Source organism: Sus scrofa, chromosome 4 (assembly GCF_054392235.1).
Source record: "Sus scrofa isolate SSC_HxYL_T2T_F1_AM1 chromosome 4, Sscrofa_HxYL_maternal_Yorkshire_Landrace_v2.0, whole genome shotgun sequence".
NCBI lineage: Eukaryota > Metazoa > Chordata > Mammalia > Artiodactyla > Suidae > Sus > Sus scrofa.
In genome coordinates, this window is record NC_139386.1 from 123,377,061 (window position 1) to 123,395,622 (window position 18,562).

General features: G+C 40.3%; 2 protein-coding genes across 2 annotated transcripts in view; one reads left to right on the forward strand and one right to left on the reverse strand.

The window, feature by feature from the left end:
* MFSD14A (major facilitator superfamily domain containing 14A) overlaps positions 1–7,335 on the reverse strand; it is a 41,321-nt gene extending 33,986 nt beyond the window's left edge. The window contains exon 1 of the mRNA XM_013997351.3: positions 7,115–7,335. Within this exon, the coding sequence (XP_013852805.3) occupies positions 7,115–7,198 (84 nt within the window). The 5' untranslated portion in view covers positions 7,199–7,335. The remainder of the gene's footprint in view (positions 1–7,114) is intronic.
* On the forward strand, positions 4,007–9,986 carry LOC146404225 (uncharacterized). Its single transcript, XM_085023870.1, has 2 exons — positions 4,007–7,007; positions 8,701–9,986. The coding sequence occupies exons 1-2, from the start codon at positions 6,685–6,687 to the stop codon at positions 8,711–8,713; spliced, it is 336 nt and encodes a 111-aa protein (XP_084879996.1). The 5' UTR covers positions 4,007–6,684; the 3' UTR covers positions 8,714–9,986.
* Positions 9,987–18,562: the final 8,576 nt, after the last annotated feature.

Consider the following 18,562-nt stretch of genomic DNA (forward strand, 5'->3'; position numbering starts at 1 on the left):
ACCGGCATCAAGAGTAGAAAGTTCAGCATAATGAGATCATATTTAAAGATGACACTTGAGGATTCTCAAAAGAATTGAGTACAAAGTGAAAAATTCTGAAGGAGACAAATTTGAACATAAACTAACTCAATACCCAACCCCAAATGCCAAGAGATGTCAACTAAAAGGCACAGCATTTACTACCAAAGTCCGTTCAGCCAAGTAAGTTCTCTCTTACGGAGGCATGAGAGATGGATGCACGGCGGTCACCTCTAACTTCAAGCTCAGAAGTCAAGGATGATCTCCTCTGACCCCACCTCCACTCTCCAATCTTAACTCCCATTTTCCAAATCATACTTTCTGTTAATAACACATCTGGTTTCATCATCTAGGCTGTAGCTAAGCCTTTTCAAACCTATTTATTCTACTATCTTGTAACACTAAATAACAAAGTTATATTTTGCTTTGTAAAGTATCTGTTTCATTTGATTTAACCTAAATTTATCTTTTTTCCAGCTCATGCTCTCTGATGCAGGCCCTGTGCTTTATTCTCCTATGATCTGGAGCAGTAGTACACACATAGCACAAAAATGCTTACTAAGTGTTTGTAGAACTAAAATGAATTACTTTGTAAGTCTCCTCTAACTATCACTTTAGGCAGTCAGTATATAGTTATTATACTTAAACACTGTTAAAAGTGCAAGATATTAAATTTGTAACTTCTACTAAATCCTTCTTCTATACTCTGATATCCCACTGTTATCAACAGTATCATCTCTTATGTGCACTTACTGTACTCACACCTGAGATCACAGTAATAAAAAAGATTACAAAAATTTACAAAAAACTTACAATGACTTATATTCATAATATTATCTACCCCCTAACCTTTCAAGTTAGATACCATTATCTCCATTTTACAGTCCAGTCAATCCAGGCAACTGTGAGCCCAAGTCTGTAGCTGCACTGGCTGCAGGGGCTGTTACACCACATTCACTGCCCCAGACCGCTCTTAAGAGCATGGGTCGAATCTTAACCTTTTTAGTATCCCAGTGCATACAGAGCCCAGTACCTAGTACAGAGGGGATTTCGTGCCCTCTTCATGACAGTCACGCTTGGTGACCTAAGTCACTAGGTGACTTGAGTATGTCACTGTACCTCTCTTAGCAGTTGGGTGTAAACTATCAATTGCTTAACTAAACACTTGTCTCTCAAATTCTGAGTCTCTGACTGTTCACTCAACGTGAGTTTACCAACAGTTACTATGCAGGATATTGGCTTTAATAACTCTTCTTAACTTCCCATCAATGAATCAGGGACTTACACAGATTGTTGACCAGGAGAAAGAAGTAATTCCACCAGTAACTGGGCATTATAATGCCATTAAAAACCTGTTTATTAAATAGGATATCATTATGTGAGGAAACCATAAGAACAAGCCAAACTGAGGCTCATTCTTCAAATCAATGGCCTAGATTATTTAAAAAATGTCAATATTGGAGTTGCTGAGGTGGTGCGACGGGATCTGCGGTGTCTCTGGAGTGCTGGGATGCAGGTTCAATCCCCCGCCCAACACGGTGGGAAAAGAATCCAGCATTGCTGCAGCTTTGCAGAAGTCACAAATGTGGCTCAGATCTGATCCCAGCTTGGGATCTCCATGGCCACAAGGCAGCCAAAAAGGGGGAAAAATATATCAACATCACCATCAAAAACAAACAAAAAGCTATTCTAGACTGAAAAGAAATGGCAACTAAATGTAATAATTAAATTCTGCATTCAAAAAAAAGACTATAAAGGGAGTTCCTGTGACAAAGGTTTGATCCCTGGCCTCGCTCAGTGGGTTAAGGATCCAGCATTGCCGTGAGCTTCAGTGTAGACACAGCTCGGATCCCATGTTGCTGTGGCTATGGGGTAGGCCAGAAGCTACAGCTCCAATTGGACCCCTAGCCTGGGAACCTTCATATGCCACGGGTGCGGCCCTAAAAAGACAAAAAAAAAAAAAAAAAAAGACTATAAAGAACATGACCGGGAAAATTGGGGAAATGTGACCATGGTCTCTATATTACACAACAGTATGTGTTAATGTTAGATTTTCTAAGTGTGGTGATTATGCTGTGGTTTGTGAGAGAATATCTATTCTTAGGTGATACATCTGGAATGTTTTAGGGGTAAAGTGTCATGATGTCTATCTACTACTAACTCAAATGATTCAGAAAAAAATGAAAATATATAGAGAGAAAAAGGAAAAACAAATGGGGCAAAATGTTAACAACTGCTTAATCATGAATCTATGGCATAGGGAAACGTATTCATTATGTTACTCTTGCAAATTTTCTACAGTTTTGAAAATTCTCAAAATAAAAGTTGAGAAAATACAAAGCTTGACAAGAATCAAATTAAGGTATGAAGGAAAAAAATGTAGAATTTAGAATTTAATACTGACAAGTTATCAATCAAGGATGAGGATAAGGAGTTTCTGCTGTGGCACAGGTTAAGGAGCCCACAGGCCAAGAGGGTTAAGGATCTAGCATTGCTGCAGGTGTGGTATAGGTCACAGCTGCAGTTTGGATTTGATCCCTGGCCTGGGAATTTCCATATGCTGGGGGTGTGGCCAAAAAAAAAAAAGAAAAAAAGAGAGAAGGTAGAATTAATCTTCAGAAAGAAACACTGACTTTCCTCTGAACAACACATAATTAAGGTGACTAAAATAATTTAATGTAAAAGTCTTACACACAAAAAGAAAAAGCAGCTTAATTATAGACATATGAGATCTGGAGATTCTCATAGAAGAACACTAAAATAAAAACTCCTTTAGAAAATACTGTGGTTACGAAGCATGGGATCCTGACACATTATGGCATAACTGGAGGAAATAAAGCTTTACTGCTAGTATTTGGCATCACGTTTCTTCTCTCACAAAGTCAGTTGCTCTTTTCTCATTTTCCAGGCCTTAGTCAGGCAAGGCAAGGCTTGCTACATTTGTGAGCAAAAAGGAAACTGATCGCTAACTTCCCCAAAGTTATGAATCACTATAAACAGGTAGAGACACTATTATACTAAGTAAGTCACTTTGGCTTAATTTTCAGTAAAACATTAAAATTATTTTGTTGCTATGTTATGGATCAGTTTTGAAGAGATACTCAATATTTGTACATCATCACAGAGGTGAAGAGGTATTGGTTAGATTGCTCCTAAACAGAATGAGATACATTTCTTAAAACATTCAACAAGATTATAGTGAGAACAACTTTTACTCTTCAGTAAAAAAGGTCTACAGCTTAAGACTGTATTGCTTTGTGGTAAATTCTGCAAAGATAAGTAACATGACCACCTACTGCATCCTTCTCCATTTCAAAGAGGAAATGTGCGGCTGGCCGTTAAATCATCATTACATTACGTGCTTATCCCTGAGAACAGCTAACGGGTTAGGCAGTTCAAATTTGACTACCGAGTGAACTCACTAAAACGGCAAAATAAAATTAAAAAGTAAAAAAAACCAAACTCATCAGCACAAAATTCAAACTATCACCCTTGTTTAGGATGGAGCCTAAGCTCAAGACTGGTCTTGTATGATCTCCACTCAATTTATAACAGCTAGATGATAACACACAGACCTCCTCTTGTTTTAAAAAGACTTCCTAGGAAGTATTTCCTGTGGTAGAATTCATAACTGTACATATACATTCCTGAGAAAGCAGACCCAAGGTAAGAATAAGCTACTACATCTGGCCCTGGAAGAGACAAAACTCACTTCAAACCAATCACTTGTTAGAAATAACTGGACATTTTTCACATTGTCTGAGACACAGACCTATAACTGTAACCACAAAACAATAAAGATTGTATGAAAAAAACAAGCAAACTTTTAAGTCAGAAGGAAAACTCTGTTTCTGACAATAAAACAACTCATGTAAATAACTCTTTGGCTCTTAGCCTCTACAAAGAATACTTATAAACAATATGGTAGTACATGATAATGATTTAACAACAAAACCAGAAGTATTTTAAAATACCAGAACGCTTTTTTTTTTTTTTTTTTTGGCCATGCCCTCAGCATGTGGAAGTTCCTGGGCCAGGAATAGAACCCACGCCACAGCAGGGACCCAAGCCTCTGCAACAACAAAGCGGGACCCTTAACCTGATGCACCACAAGAGAACTCTCAGAATGTACTTTTAATTCAGCTGTCCTAAATAGCCTGCAATGTATAAAAGATACAGCAAAGTGGTACATATATTAAAACATAACTAAAAACTGTAATCTTACACGTGGGTGGGTGCTTCACCAAGCAAATTCACCAATAATGTCACAGTTACTCTCATCAGTAAAACTGTCTAAGTAAATGATTAAGTATTCATTGAATTTAACTTGCAGAACCATTCTTCAGTTACTTACATTGTTTCCAAATAGAAGAACCCTTCTAAGCTTTCCCAAAGTATACATCATTTCTGTAATCTCTCTAGAAGAAGGTATGGTCAGAGAAAACCTTGCAAACAACTTCAGGATTAACAGATCCAAGAACTGCTGATACAGAGTCACACAACTTCATGTAACTTGCCCTGACTGTGAACCACTCAAATGGTACTAGCCTTGCTGGGGCTTCAGAGCCAACTGAACTACAATTTCAAGAGAAGAAACCAGCATTTAATAACTTGTGCTTAAGCTGGCTTTTCTTAGAAGGGTTTACTTCTTCTACTGTTAAAAACTACTTACTATAAACATGTGCAAAGTTTTGGGCAAATCATTAACAACTCTTCACTAACTTTGTTCATGACTATTACAACTGGCTCATCAGACTTAAAAGAAAAATGTCATTAGCAGAAGGACAAGTGAAATAATCTTAACATTACTGAACACTAGGAAGAAAATGGAAGGGGATCAGATCAGTATAACTGGCCAGGTATGTGAAATACTGTCCAGAGCCTGTCATGTATGATCCATACAGCCTCAGATACCTGATGTTCTTAACAGCAGTCTGACCAATTTTAAGCAGAGAGGCAGAAAAGCAAATGCCAGTTAAAAACTATTTTTATGCCCATAACAGTTGTATTTTCATACATGTACTGCAAAAAATTACCCTGGCACTTTTAGAAATATAACTATCCCCTGATTATATGTAGGAATAAATAAAATTAAAATAAAAATCGTCTTAAGAATGTGCTACTCAACATTTAAAAAATTTAAATGTGTTTTTATCAGTTTAAATTCATACAGTAGGCCCTGCAGAATTAAAAGCTGTGCATAGTCCCTATTCTAAAGAGGTGTCCAGTGATCTTAGAATGGAGAGCTCAGCATAAACGTACAAAGGTAACAAATGATAATACCCCCAAGCCCACAGCCCTCAAAAGTAGCTCTCATTTATTCTATGTCCCCTCTTAAAAACATATTGCTGGGGTAAAAAACAATTTTATGTCCAAAAGCAAGCTATGAATTCACCACAACTTTAATAAATCACAAGATAAAAAAAAAGTTAAAATAACCTCTTCCAAATCTCACAGGATTTAACTGCTATAAAGCTAATAAAACAGAAACAACAACCTCCAGAGACAGAAATAAAACTGAACTTAACAAGGAAACCGGAAGGTGTGTTTCTTGATCACAGATTCATTCTTATCTCTTGTAAAAGATACTGATCTTAAGTATCACTTGCTTTTACAAAATACAATCCTTTGCCGATTCTATTTTGTGGGTTTTTATGAAGAATGAAAAATATCAAGTCCCTATGACTGACAAAGGCAATCAGTATTCTTTCATGCTATTTCTTTCCTCACATAGTAGTTCTGACCAACTTGGTCAAAAGAGCCATGACAATTCACAGTTGATTTAATCAAAGTAATGTTTTAATTAATCAAATACAACAAAATTTGAGGACTTGAATTTCAAAGCTTCTTTTTTCACTAAATGTCAAAGTTATGACATCTATACATTTGACAGTTAAGTAAAAGTATATGCTGAAATTGTTCCATATGTCCCAAGTTTTCTAAATTTTAGCAGACTGACTGGGACATATTCTGAAATGTCGAAAGAAAGTTGTTCTTCATTTCAAATGAATACAGCAAAGCCTCAGGGGTGGCCTCATCACATATTTAGCCCTGTGCTAGTAGTTGAGGGCTCCAACAAAATATAAGCAAATATGGGGGGAAAAAGAACCATTTCTGCCTATTTCTCGGAGAAGTGACATATGCATTTCACTTTTCCATTCTATTTCAGAACATGATATCAAAGAAGGCAACAAAGACTAGAGAGCGTAGCAATGGAGAATTTTCAGCATAAAAAAAGTACAGGCGCGTTATTTTCAATTAAGAGGCCTACGTCCCCTGCTGGTTAACGACACCACGATGCATAAAGTTTACTGTGACGACAACTGTTTCTAAAAAGCACAAATTTTGTCTCGCCCTCAATCGGTCTTCCAATCCTCAGGCCACAACTCCATCTAGTCTTTTTTGTTTTAAAATACACCAGGTGATTTCTGAAGCCCGGGGGTGAGGACTGGCCTGTGAAAACCAGCAGATTCAGGTCTAGGCCCAGGTGTCCTCTGTCCCGCTCCTGCTGCGGGAAGTCAGGGGGAAGCCCACCTTCCGACGGTGTTTACCGTACAGCAGGCAGCGAAGGGCAGGAGCACCGACCCAGGACCGGGAAGGAGAGAGCGAGCGCACGACCCGGCCCCGCCGGGGTCGCCGCGCCAGATGCCACCCCGTTAGCAGCATATGGGAGGGCAGGGACTGCCCCCGGCCGCGGGGCCTGGACGGCGGGGGGGAGGGGGCGGCACCAGCACCGCCCCGGCGACACGGTGGGCCGGCCGGCGACGGAGCCCGGCGTCGATCCCTGCCCGCGGAGGAGGAGCGCGGGGGGCTCGGGGCCGCAGGGCCTCCGGGGGCGACGGCGGAGAGGGCGGCAGGTGCGGGAGAGGCGAGCGGCTTCACCATCCGAGAGGACCGGCCCGGAGGCCGCAGGCCGGGGCGAGGAGAGGAAAGCCCCCGGAGCAGAGGCACGGGGGCCCGGGAGCCCGAGACAGCGGCACCGCGGGAGGGTAGGGAGGGCGGAGGGCACCCAGGGGCGGCCGCAGGGGGCAGCGCGGGGGGCAGAGAGAGATCCGGGCCCCGCAAGACCCTCCCCGGCGCGGTACCCCCGGCTCACCGTGCCTCCGTCCTTAATGATGATCTTCTTGGCCAGCATGATACTGCGGTTCGCGGCCCGTTTCTTCTTCTTCCCCTGGGTCATTTTACCATCCTCGACTCCTGGCGCTGCTGCAGCCACTCCCGGGGCGGCCGGCCCCAGCGGCGAGTGCCGTCCCGCCACTACTGCCGGGCCGAGCCGCTCGGGGCGCCCGCCGCCATCTTGAGGGCCCGGCCTGCCTCCGGCGGCGCGTCACATCGTGCGATCGGCCGACGAGCCCGCCCCGCCCACGTGACGCCGCCCCGCCCACGTGACGCCGCTCCGCCCGCTCGGCCGCCGGGGGGCGGCGCGCGCCTATGCGATCCCGGGCGGAGCGAGCCGCTCACCAGCTCGCTCGATCCTCGCAGCCGCCCGGGCGCTGGGGCCCGCGGAAGTTCCCCGTAACGGAGGAGGAATTGGACATTTCTAAAAGTTACCTGCTCCTGGAAAGAGCCGAGAAACGGTTGCACTGGAATTTTAACCAGACGAGTAGACTCTCTGGGCCGTCCACAGCTGTGTTCTAACCGAGACCAGAGCCGAAGGAAACGGTTCAGAGTTTCCCAGAAATAAGCTGAGTTTTCATAAACAATTTTTTGTCTTTCTGGTGCTGGGGGCGGGAGCGGCCTAGAGCTCAACCGAAGCACCTTTTCTTTATTCTCCGCTGATAGAAACTTACATAACCGGAGTCCCCGTCTGGGCTCAGTGGAAATGAATCTGACAAGTATCCATGAGGACGCAGGTTCAATACCTGGCCCCACTCAGTGGGTTAAGGCTCAGCGTTGCTGTGAGCTGCCGTGTAGACCAGAAGCTACAGCGCCAATTTGACCCCTAGTCTGAAAACCTCCATACGCTGCAGGTGCGGCCCTAAAAGAGAAAAACAAAACCTTACATAACCTAAGTCACACTTTGTAGCCCGCTGCCTGTATTGTTTAACAATCAATTTTGTAGAGTTCCTATCATGGCTCAGTGGTTAATGAATCCGACTAGGAACCATGAGGTTGCGGGTTCCATCCCTGGCCTCGCTCAGTGGGTTAAGGATCCGAAATTGCCGTGGGCTGTGGTGTAGGTCGCAGACGTGGCTCGGATCCCGCGTTGCTGTGGCTGTGGTGTAGGCTGGCAGCTATAGCGCTGATTAGACTCCTAGCCTGGGAACCTCCATATGCTGTGGGTGTGGCCCTAAAAAAGACAAAAAAAAAAAAAAAAAAAAAAAGACTATCCTTTTCCTGAAGGAATATAAGCCTTTAGGAGAGAAGGGATGTGGAGCTTGCTACCTGCTCTGAAATAGTTAGGAAATAAGTATGTGAGGAAAGGGTAAGAGAATGATGAAGCAGAACGGAAAGATGTTGAAAAAAAAAATAGTAAATTTGGGTATGGTGGTTTTAAGATATGTTCACAAGTTGAGTGATATTCTTTTCTAGAAGAGGTGGAGTCTAATTCCTCGTGAGGGTGGGCTGGGGTTAGTGACTGTTATCTAACAGGATATGATGGAAGTGACAGCGCTGACTTCATAGTGTAGGTCATAGAAAGTACTCCATCCTCCCACTGGCTCTCTCTTCCTCATTTCTCAGGGCCCAAGCCTAGTGGAAACCAGCCACCAAGACACGAGGACACTTAGGCAGCCTGTGGGGAGGTCCTGTGTCCAGGAACGGAGGCCTCTTACCAGCAAATACGTGAGTGAGTGGTGCTGGAAGCCAGTCCTCCAGTCCTGGTCAGGCCTTTGGCTGACAGCAGCACCTGCCAGCAACCTGCCTGCAACTGCAGGAGAACTTGATCTAGGACTACTACCCAAGTTGGCCACTCCTGGTTTCCTGACTCTCCGAAACTGTAAGATAAAAGTAGTTGTTTTAAGCCACTAAGCATGGGGGTCATTTGGCACACAGCTATAGATAACTAACACACAGGGTAAAGAGAATATCTTCTTTGGATTATTATTACAATTTTTCTGTAAGTTTAGAGTTATTTCAAAATAAAATTGGATTGATTTTCTTTTTTCTATTTCCATAACTGACTAGAAATAGAAAACAAACCGATTTCCGTGGAAGGGAGAAGAAAGGGATTTTAGCCTCATACTTCAAATTATGTTTTTCCATCAATAAGTAAATTCAACATTTGTTTAAAAATATTCTCTTACTGAAAATATTTACTTGAACTCCAACTCGAAGCTTTTTAGAGAAAGTACGATGAGATAGATTTCATAGCTAAATCCCCAGGAGCTTGTTTTGGGTGGATGGAGAGGGCTGGTAAGATCATTTATTGTGTGGTTACTGTTGACTTTTTTCAAAATCATACTTCATCTAGATGCACTGGTTTTATCATCCTTAAGAACTGATCATTGTTCAGTCATTCAAAAAAATATTGAAAGCCTCTAAATGTTTGTCACTGTTTTACTAGACACTAGACACTGGAGATAGATCAGTAAATGATATGGTATTTATCTACATAGAGCTTAATAATACTGGAGGACAGAGTTATAAAACAAACACAAAAGGAAGATAATTGTAGGTTGTGGTAAGTGCTGTTGGAAAAAAGGTAGTAAGGGAAATTTAAGACCTAGTGAAGGTACAGAATGCCCCAGGCATTGTGCTAGAAGAGCTGTCATAGTAAACAGGAGAGGTAAGTCCTGTTCTCACAGACAAGTCTTGTTCTCATTGCGCATATTCTTGTGGCTTTATATGTGATTTGGGGTTGGGTTGGGAAGATTCAGAGGCTTTACATTAAGAGGTTGATCTCTCTTGTGATGCAGCAGATTAAAGATCCAGCATTGTCACTGCAGTGGCTTGGGTAGCCGCTGTGGTACTGGTTCAGTCCTTGAGCCAGGAACTTCCACATGCAGCAGGCATGGCCAAAAAAGAAAGAGGTTGACATGTCAATTAGGGTTCTTTGGTTATAGTCAAGAGAAACTAGCATTGGTTAACATAAACAAAAGGGATTGATTGGGAAGAATATTGAGAGTTCCCAAAATTAATGAGAAGGCTGAGGATCGAGCTTGAAAACAGGCAAGAACCAATGTTTGGAAAGTTCATGAGACCACTTCATTCGGAAGCTTGGAAGGGAAAGAAATCCCTGGAAGAGAAGGCCAAGTGGCTGAAGCTAAATATTTCTAAAGAATTAAGATATTGAAGCTAAATGTTTCTAAAGAATTAAGAGAAGGCCAAGTGGCTGAAGCTAAATATTTCTAAAGAATCTGAACCTCTAAATGGTCCATTTATTAAAGAACCTGTACTTCACTGTACGAACAGAAGAGGGCCTTCCGTAACTATGAAGCTGTTACCGACATTCCTTCACCCTGCCCTTCCATAGAACCACCTGTTCTTGCTGATCTAGAGAAAATCCCACAGGTTTTATCAAGAACAGAAAAACCTTCTATAAAAAGAAAACAGAAAATGAAAACTTTTCAATTAATAGAAACTACTACCCTTTAGAAAATATGAGAAGAAAATTATATACAGTACTCCAATATGCATTAAATAAGCCATTGTAGATGTGAAAGAATGTAACAAACAGCAAACAGGAAGGTGAGAGCTGATAAAATTCAGGCAATATACTGAAAAAATAAAGTCATCTAAAAAATGAAAATTAAATTACAGGGTTCCTAAGAGAGAAAAGATACACATGAAAGTAAGAAACATGGAGAAGATGGCGGAATAGAAGGACTGGAGCTCAACTTCTCTCCTAAAAACAACAAAATTCACAACTAAAGACTGAGCAATCTCCACCCAAATGGACTGGAAACCCATACCCTACTCCAGAAGGAAAAGAAGAGGCCACATCCACAGGTAGGAGGGGTGATTTCATGATATAAACAACCCCATACCTCCCGGGTGGGAAGCCCCACAGACTGGAGCTCCACCCAAGGAGGAACACCCCGAGACACATAATAGTCAAACTGACCAAAATTAAAGACAAAGAGAGAATACTGAAAGCAACCAGGGAAAAGAAACAAGCAACATACAAGGGAACCCCAATAAGGGTATTGGCAGATTTTTCAGCAGAAACTCTGAAGGCCAGAAGGGAGTGGCATGATATACTTAACGTGATGAAAGGAAAAACCTCCAACCAAGATTACTTTACCCAGCAAGGCTCTCATTCAGATTTGAAGGAGAAATCAAAACCTTCTCAGATAAGCAAAAGTTGAGAGAATTCAAAACACTAAACCAGCCTTACAACAAATACTAAAGGAACTTCTCTAGGCAGAAAAGAAAAGGCCGCAATCAGAAACGAAAATACCACAAATGACAAGGCTCACCAGTAAAGGTATACATACAGTAAAGATACGAAATCATCCATGCACGATTATATCACCAAAATCGGAAATCATGATAAGAGGTGGGTACAAATGCAGGACACTGGAGATGAACTTGCAATTAAGAGAACAACAACTTAAAACAATCTCATATACATATAGACTCTTATATCAAAACTTCAGAATACCTGCAAACCAAAAATCTACAATTAATACACAAACAAGGAATCTCTGGAGAAGAAATATATCTCATAGTAAATAAGTGCATAATCCACCATGAAGGGGGTCATTTGACATCATTCTTGGAATGCTGAAGTCTTCTTAGATCTGATTCTGATTTCCTCTCCATCAAAGAACTTATGATAATTATAATTAAATAATGCCACTGTACAATTAAATAATACAGTTCTACAATTGTATTATGAATAACCATTTCTCTCCATGGTACAATGTAAAGTCTATAATGTCTTGTTTCTTTTTTTTTTTTTTTGCCATTTCTTGGGCTGCTCCTGCGGCATATGGAGGTTCCCAGGCTAGGGGTCCAATCGGAGCTGTAGCCACCTGCCTACGCCAGAGCCACAGCAACGCAGGATCCGAGCCGCGTCTGCAACCTACACCACAGCTCACGGCAACGCCGGATCGTTAACCCACTGAGCAAGGGCAGGGACCGAACCCGCAACCTCATGGTTCCTAGTCGGATTCGTTAACCACTGCGCCACGATGGGAACTCCTTCTTTTTTTTTTTTTTTTTTTTTATAATGTCTTGTTTATCACATCGCCTAGAATGGTGTAATGCCTATATTGAAGAATCAATGAGATGGAACAAATTGTGAGGACATATTTATATAGTTACACTGTTTTTTAACCAACTTATGCATTTTATATTTTACTTATTTTCAAAGGGTGTATTATTTTTGTTATGCTTAGCAGTTGTTATTCTTTTTACTATGCTATGTAAAATATTTAATGGTATATAAGGCTTTCTTCTTTATAAATTTTAGTTGCATAATATAACAATTTAATATAATGCTAATTTTTAAAGAAAAATTGAAATGTAATAGATAAAACTAAGTAGTAAAGATGAAAGCCATAAAATTGGGATAAAGTATAGAATAAATTTCCTATTTGTCTCAGCATATTTTCCATTCCACTTCTCCAGTGGGGTCACTTAATCTGTTTCTTAAGATCCATGTTATAATAATCTGTGTGAATGTAATTGTGTGTAAATGTATGTATTTTATTCTGTAAAAAAAAAAATTAAAAAAAAAAAAGAAACATGGGGGAGACAAATAAATCAGTTATGTGGAGAAAAAAGGGGGGAGTTCCCTTGCGGTGCAGTGAGTTAAGGACATGGCATTGTCACTGCAGCAGCTTGGGTCGCTGCTGTGGTGAGGTTTGATCCCTGGCCTGGGAGCTTCTACATGCTGCAGGTGTGGCAAAACAAACAACAAAACAAAACAGAAACACCAAAACAACAAAAAACCAGAGAGAGAAACCAGAGGATCCAGGGGAAAACGAAATGGAAAAAATGATCTGGGCCTCTGGGCCAAAACCAACCGCAACAAAACTAACATTTTTTTTTCCAAAGGAGAAAAAAAAAATCAAGTGGTGCCAGACTTCTTGACAATAACGTCTAGCAACACAACAATGGAATAACATTTGAAAAAAAAAACAATACCTCAAGGAAAGTATGGACCAAAGATTAACGGTCAAGCTATACTTAAAGTATCCAGGCTCTAGAAGAAATTTTAAACATGCTGGAACTTGAGGACTATTGTACTTAAAAGCCCTTCTTGAGTACTTTACTATAAGAGCTTCATTCAGCCGAGACTTGACTGAGGAGCCTTCAGCCAAAGTACTGGTGAAGAGTATTAAGTCTACTTAAAATACATTTAATTTTATAACAAATGCAGGGACTAGAGGGAGAAAATAGTGTGTAAGTGTTATAAGTTTAAAACATTTCATAGAAATAAAGCAACTACAAATGTGAGGAGATGGGAGAAAGTAGAATAAGTTCATTGATTGTCACAAAGGCAATTAGATGAGAGTCAAAGAACATTTAAAAGAGGCAAACTGAGTAGCAGAAGCTTAGACAAGCTCATAGCAGTATGTAAAATGTTAGAACCACCAGAGCATAAAAACCTTTTTAAACATAAAAAGGAAACTTAAATGCAAGGAACACACTTCACATAGTGAAAGAAATACAGTAAATATAGCAACATAGATAATCTTTTTTTTAAACAAACACAGGAAAGGAGTTCCCATTATGGCTCAGTAGTTAATGAACCCGACTAGCATCCATGAGAACACAGGTTCAATCCCTGGCCTTGCTCAGTGGGTTAAGGATCCAGTGTTGCTTGAACTGTGGTGTAGGTTGCAGGCATGGCTCGGATCCTGAGTTGCTGTGGCTGTGGCGTAGGTGGGCAGCTACAGCTCCAATTCGACCCCTAACCTGGGAATCTCCATATGCCATGGGTGTGGCCCTAAAAGACAAAAAAAGGAAAAAGAAAAAAAGAGAAAGAAATACAGGAAAGAGCAAGTAGAAACTAATGAAAATAATTACCTGTAGAGGTGGTTAGGAAGTGAGTGCAACTCTGTGTGAGAGGTGGACTAATCTGAGTATACTTTTTATATAGTTTTAACTTTGAGCAATGCAAATACTTCACATATCCAAAAGCAATAAAAAATTTAATTAAATATAAAACTGAATACAAAATCCCCCAAATGAACCTAATTATATCACATTAATAGCATAACCATGTAGAGAAAAGAATAATTTCCATTAACTATACATTCTTAGTGGGCTGTTATTCTAAGGACAAAGAGAACTGCAAAGAAACCTGAAATTTTATTCAGTATATTTACCATTAGTAATACTGGTATTGTAGTGCTAAAACATAAGCTATATAATAAAACATACAAGCAAATACATTGTTACTCAGAAGCAATATTTTCATTTTACAATAAAAGAGCAGCAAATATAAAACTTTAAAAAAGCTTAAATTTTAACTGTACACATCAATTTGAATTCATGCTTTTTTTCATTTTCTTTTCAGGGCCACAGCTGAGGCATATGGAAGTTCCTGGGCTGGGGGAGATGGGAGCTGCAGTTGCCAGCCTATGCCTCAGCCACAGCAACCCAGGATCAGAGCCGAATCTGCAACCTACACCACAGCTTTTTGCAATACCAGATCCTTAACCTACTGAGGCCAGGGATCAAACCCACATCCTCTTAACTCACTGAGCCACAGCAGGAACTCCTCATGAACTTTTAATAATTTTATTTTCTAGCTCTACCTGTTGAAAAATGGCCTAGAAGCGAAAGGAGTTCAAATTTTATCCCCCCAAAAAGGAATAGAAAGGGCTCCTTGGAGAAATAGCTGATATTCCCCAGGCCTGAAACAGAATGAGTACAAGGCAAGCCTGGGATGTGTTTTACCAGAAGCAAAGAAAAACTCAAACACTAATGTGGTCATGTCTAAAAGATACAGAGGCTAACTTGCAGTGGCTTCACTGGCTCACTCTACAAACATCAGAAAAAAACGTGACTGTATTTGACTATAATACGTTGAAGGTTGAAGACAGTGATACTGAAAAAAAAGGAGGGGCTTTTGAAAAAAGAAAGGAGGGGAAACAGTCGTTCTAAAATGATGAATAGAAACTAAATGTAAAAGAAAATTAGAGAATCGTAATTTTTAAATCACCATTTGGCACCTCCATGTAGTAAATGATTCAGTTATGACTCATCAGTTGGGAGTCCCTGGTGGTCTAGTGGTTAGGATTTGGCACTTTCACCACTGTGGCCCAGGGTCAATGTCAATGCCTGGTCTGGGAGCTGAAATCCCACATCAAGCTACTGCACACCTTGGCCAAACAAGAAAAGCCATTGAATAAAAGGCTTGTCAGAAAAAAGAAAAACATTCTCATGATGCCAAAATATTACCCTAAAGAAAGTAATTACTAAGGGGAAAAAAATGACCATTATAATGGAAAGATCTGGCAAGAACCACCTTGATCAAGTGATTATCATTAATAACAAGATCTAGAATTATGTCATCTTCTAATGTGATATGATATAAAATCTACAGGATAACCTATGAAATATCCTTCTCAAAAGCATTTAACCTGAAGTTAATCAGACCTATGGACTTCTTCCAGTTCAAGGGAAACACAGTGAATAAAGGGAACAAGTCAAGGACATAGACAGATCAAGGATAGGAGCTGAGTGACTTAGATTCTTCAAAAAGTCATGTCTGGGGAGTTCCTGTTGTGGCTCAGTGGAAATGAATCTGACTAGGAACCATGGGGTTGCGGGTTTGATTCCTGGCCTTGAGTTGTGGGTTAAGGATCTGGCGATGCTATGAGCTATAGTGTAGGTTGCTCAGATCTGGCGTTGCTATGGCTGTGGTGTAGGCCAGCAACTGTAGCTCTGATTCGACCCCTAGCCTGGGAACTTCCATATGCCACAGGTGCAGCCCTAAAAAGCGAAAGAAAAAAAAAAAAAAAAAAACCCACAAAAAGTCATGTCTGGGAAAAAAGTCATTGGGTACAGGGAAGGATCTTCTAGACTAAAAGAGACAATCAAGTACAAAGTATGAACTTAGATTGAATCCTGGATCAAAAACAAACTGTAGGATTTCCCATTGTGCCTCAGCAGATTAAGGACCCGATGTTGTCTCTGAGAGCTTGTGGGTCTGATCCCTGGCCCTGCTCGTGGGTTGAGGATCCAGCATTGCTGCAAGCTGAGGTGTGGATCATTTCTGTGGCAGTAGGCCTCAGCTGCAGCTCTCATTCAGACACTCGCCCAGGAACTTCCAAAGAGGTGGCCGTAAAAAGAAAGAACAAACTATGAAAGGCCATTTTTGAAACAACTGGAAATATCTGAATATAACACAGATGATACAATCAAATTAATTTAAATTTTCCTAAGGGTGATATGGGATTGAGTTTCATTAGAAAAATGTCCTATTTTTAGGATATGAGGTATTTAGAAATAAAGTGTCCTGATAAAACTAGTATGGCAAAATGTTAATAATTGTTGAATTAGGTGATGGGTAATCAGGCATATCATTATTTTAACTTTCATATACATTTGAAATTTTTCAAAATGAAAAACTGGAGAAATTTTTTCTTTCCCTTGGTTTTTTTGTTTCGTTTGTTTCTCTTTTTTGGTCACCCTTTGGCATATGGAGTTTCTGCACCAGGGGTCAGATCCAAGCCACGGTTGTGACCTATGCCAAAGGGGTGACAATGCTGGATCCTTTAACCCATTATATGGAGCCAGGGATCTAACTTGGGTCCTAGCGCTGCAGATATGCTGCCCATCCTGTTGTCCACAGTGGGAACTCCAAGAAATTTTAAATTTTAAAAAAAGGTCCTTAATAATGCATACTTTGTGAATGCATGGAGATAACCCATGAATTTTTCAAAGCTAAGCTGAACCTATCACAGCATGGTTGAAGTCATTAAAATGGCAATAATGCTATTAAAAACAAAATATTGGAGTTCCTATCATGGCTCAGCAGGAAATGAATCTGATTAGCATTCATGAGGACTCAAGTTCGATCCCTGGCATTGCTCAGTGGGTTAAGGATCTGGTGTTGCTATGGCTGTGGTGTAGGCCTGCAGCTGCAGCTCCAATTTGACCCCTGGCCTGGGAACCTCCATATGCCGAGGGTGCGGCCCTAAAAAGACAATAAATAAATAAATAAATAAATAAATAAATAAATAAACAAAAACATGGCCTTTAAGGTAAATGGAGCAATGGAATGTAATAAATATAAAGCAGTGGAAATTTGGATATATAAATCCAAAGTAAGCTTCGGATTTTAAAATTCTATAATTCATAGCAATATTTTGAATCAGTCATAAAATGAAATATGAACTCACCTCTATCTTGATTTTCTGTAATCCTATCACCACCCAGGGAACATTACTGTTGCTATATTTAAAAGTCTGTTGAAGCAGCTTGCATGTATTTTTTAAAAAGCACTTAATAGTTTTTAGTTTCTGTATTTACTACCCAAGCAAGATAAAATAAAATGAACACAATAAAACTTTAGCCTAAAGGAGAAAACTTAAACCCTCAATAATTACAGATCATGTTTCTGTATGTACAGTGTATTTTTAAAAGAGCAAACACAAACATATCTACAGATTCTAAAGTATATAGCTGAAGTCTGCCTTAGCACATTTAAGTAAACCTTTTAAATACTTTACATTTAAAATACATTTTAACATGAGTGTATTTTCAATGATCATCCCAAAACACTATAAAAGCATTCATTATTCTTTATTTATTTTCTTTTTAGGGCCGCACCTGCGGCATATGGACGTTCCAAGGCTAAGGGTTGAATCAGAGCTGTAGCAACGTAGGATCCCAGCCGAGTCTCATCTGCGACTTACGTGGCCACCTGGGGCAATGCCGGATCCTCAACCCACTGAGCAAGGCCAGGGATAAAACCTGCATCCTCGTGGATACTGGTCACAGTCTTAGCCTGGTGAGCCACAATGGGAACTCCTCATTATTCTTTTAAATCCTCAGTGATTTCAAGTTAAAAAAGGATGAAAGTGTGTATCTTGGGTAAACTCTTTATCTCTAAAGGAATGTCATTATTACTTGTTTTAAAAAGTTATTTTAACACGTTAGAAACCACAAATAATTAAATGTCAACAAATGCATAAATAAAAAAATCTAATTAGATCCAATGGAGGGCTAATACTTAGCTCCAATAAAGGATGCCTGGAAATGTGGAGTCATCAGTTAACAGTGAAGGCCTATTGTGAACCTCACTAACAAATGAGGTCAGTTTTATTCTATTAACTCTTCCTCAGAAGAATGATAGTTAATGGTAATTTTAAATTAGCTCCTGTGCTAGATGGGATGCTGCCCAATTCACAAACCACCAAAAAACCCTATTAGATCTTCTAAATAAATAAGTAAATAAATAAATCTCAAAACTGTATAATATAAAGCATACATTAAAAGTTTATAAATTAATTTAAAAATTTGTCTTTCAAATATTCCAACACTGGAACTCCCACCCTCGGCACAGTGGGTTAAGAATCTGACTGCAGCGGCTCAGGTCTCCGCGGAGGTGCAGGTTCCATCCCTGGCCTGGTGCAGTGGGTCAAAGGATCAGGCGTTGCTGCAGGTGTGGCATGGGTCGCTGCAGATTCAATCCCTG

Bases quoted from the DNA above. Each gene is read 5' to 3' on its own strand.
- LOC146404225 (XM_085023870.1), top strand. From the start codon at position 6,685: ATGGGAGGGCAGGGACTGCCCCCGGCCGCGGGGCCTGGACGGCGGGGG.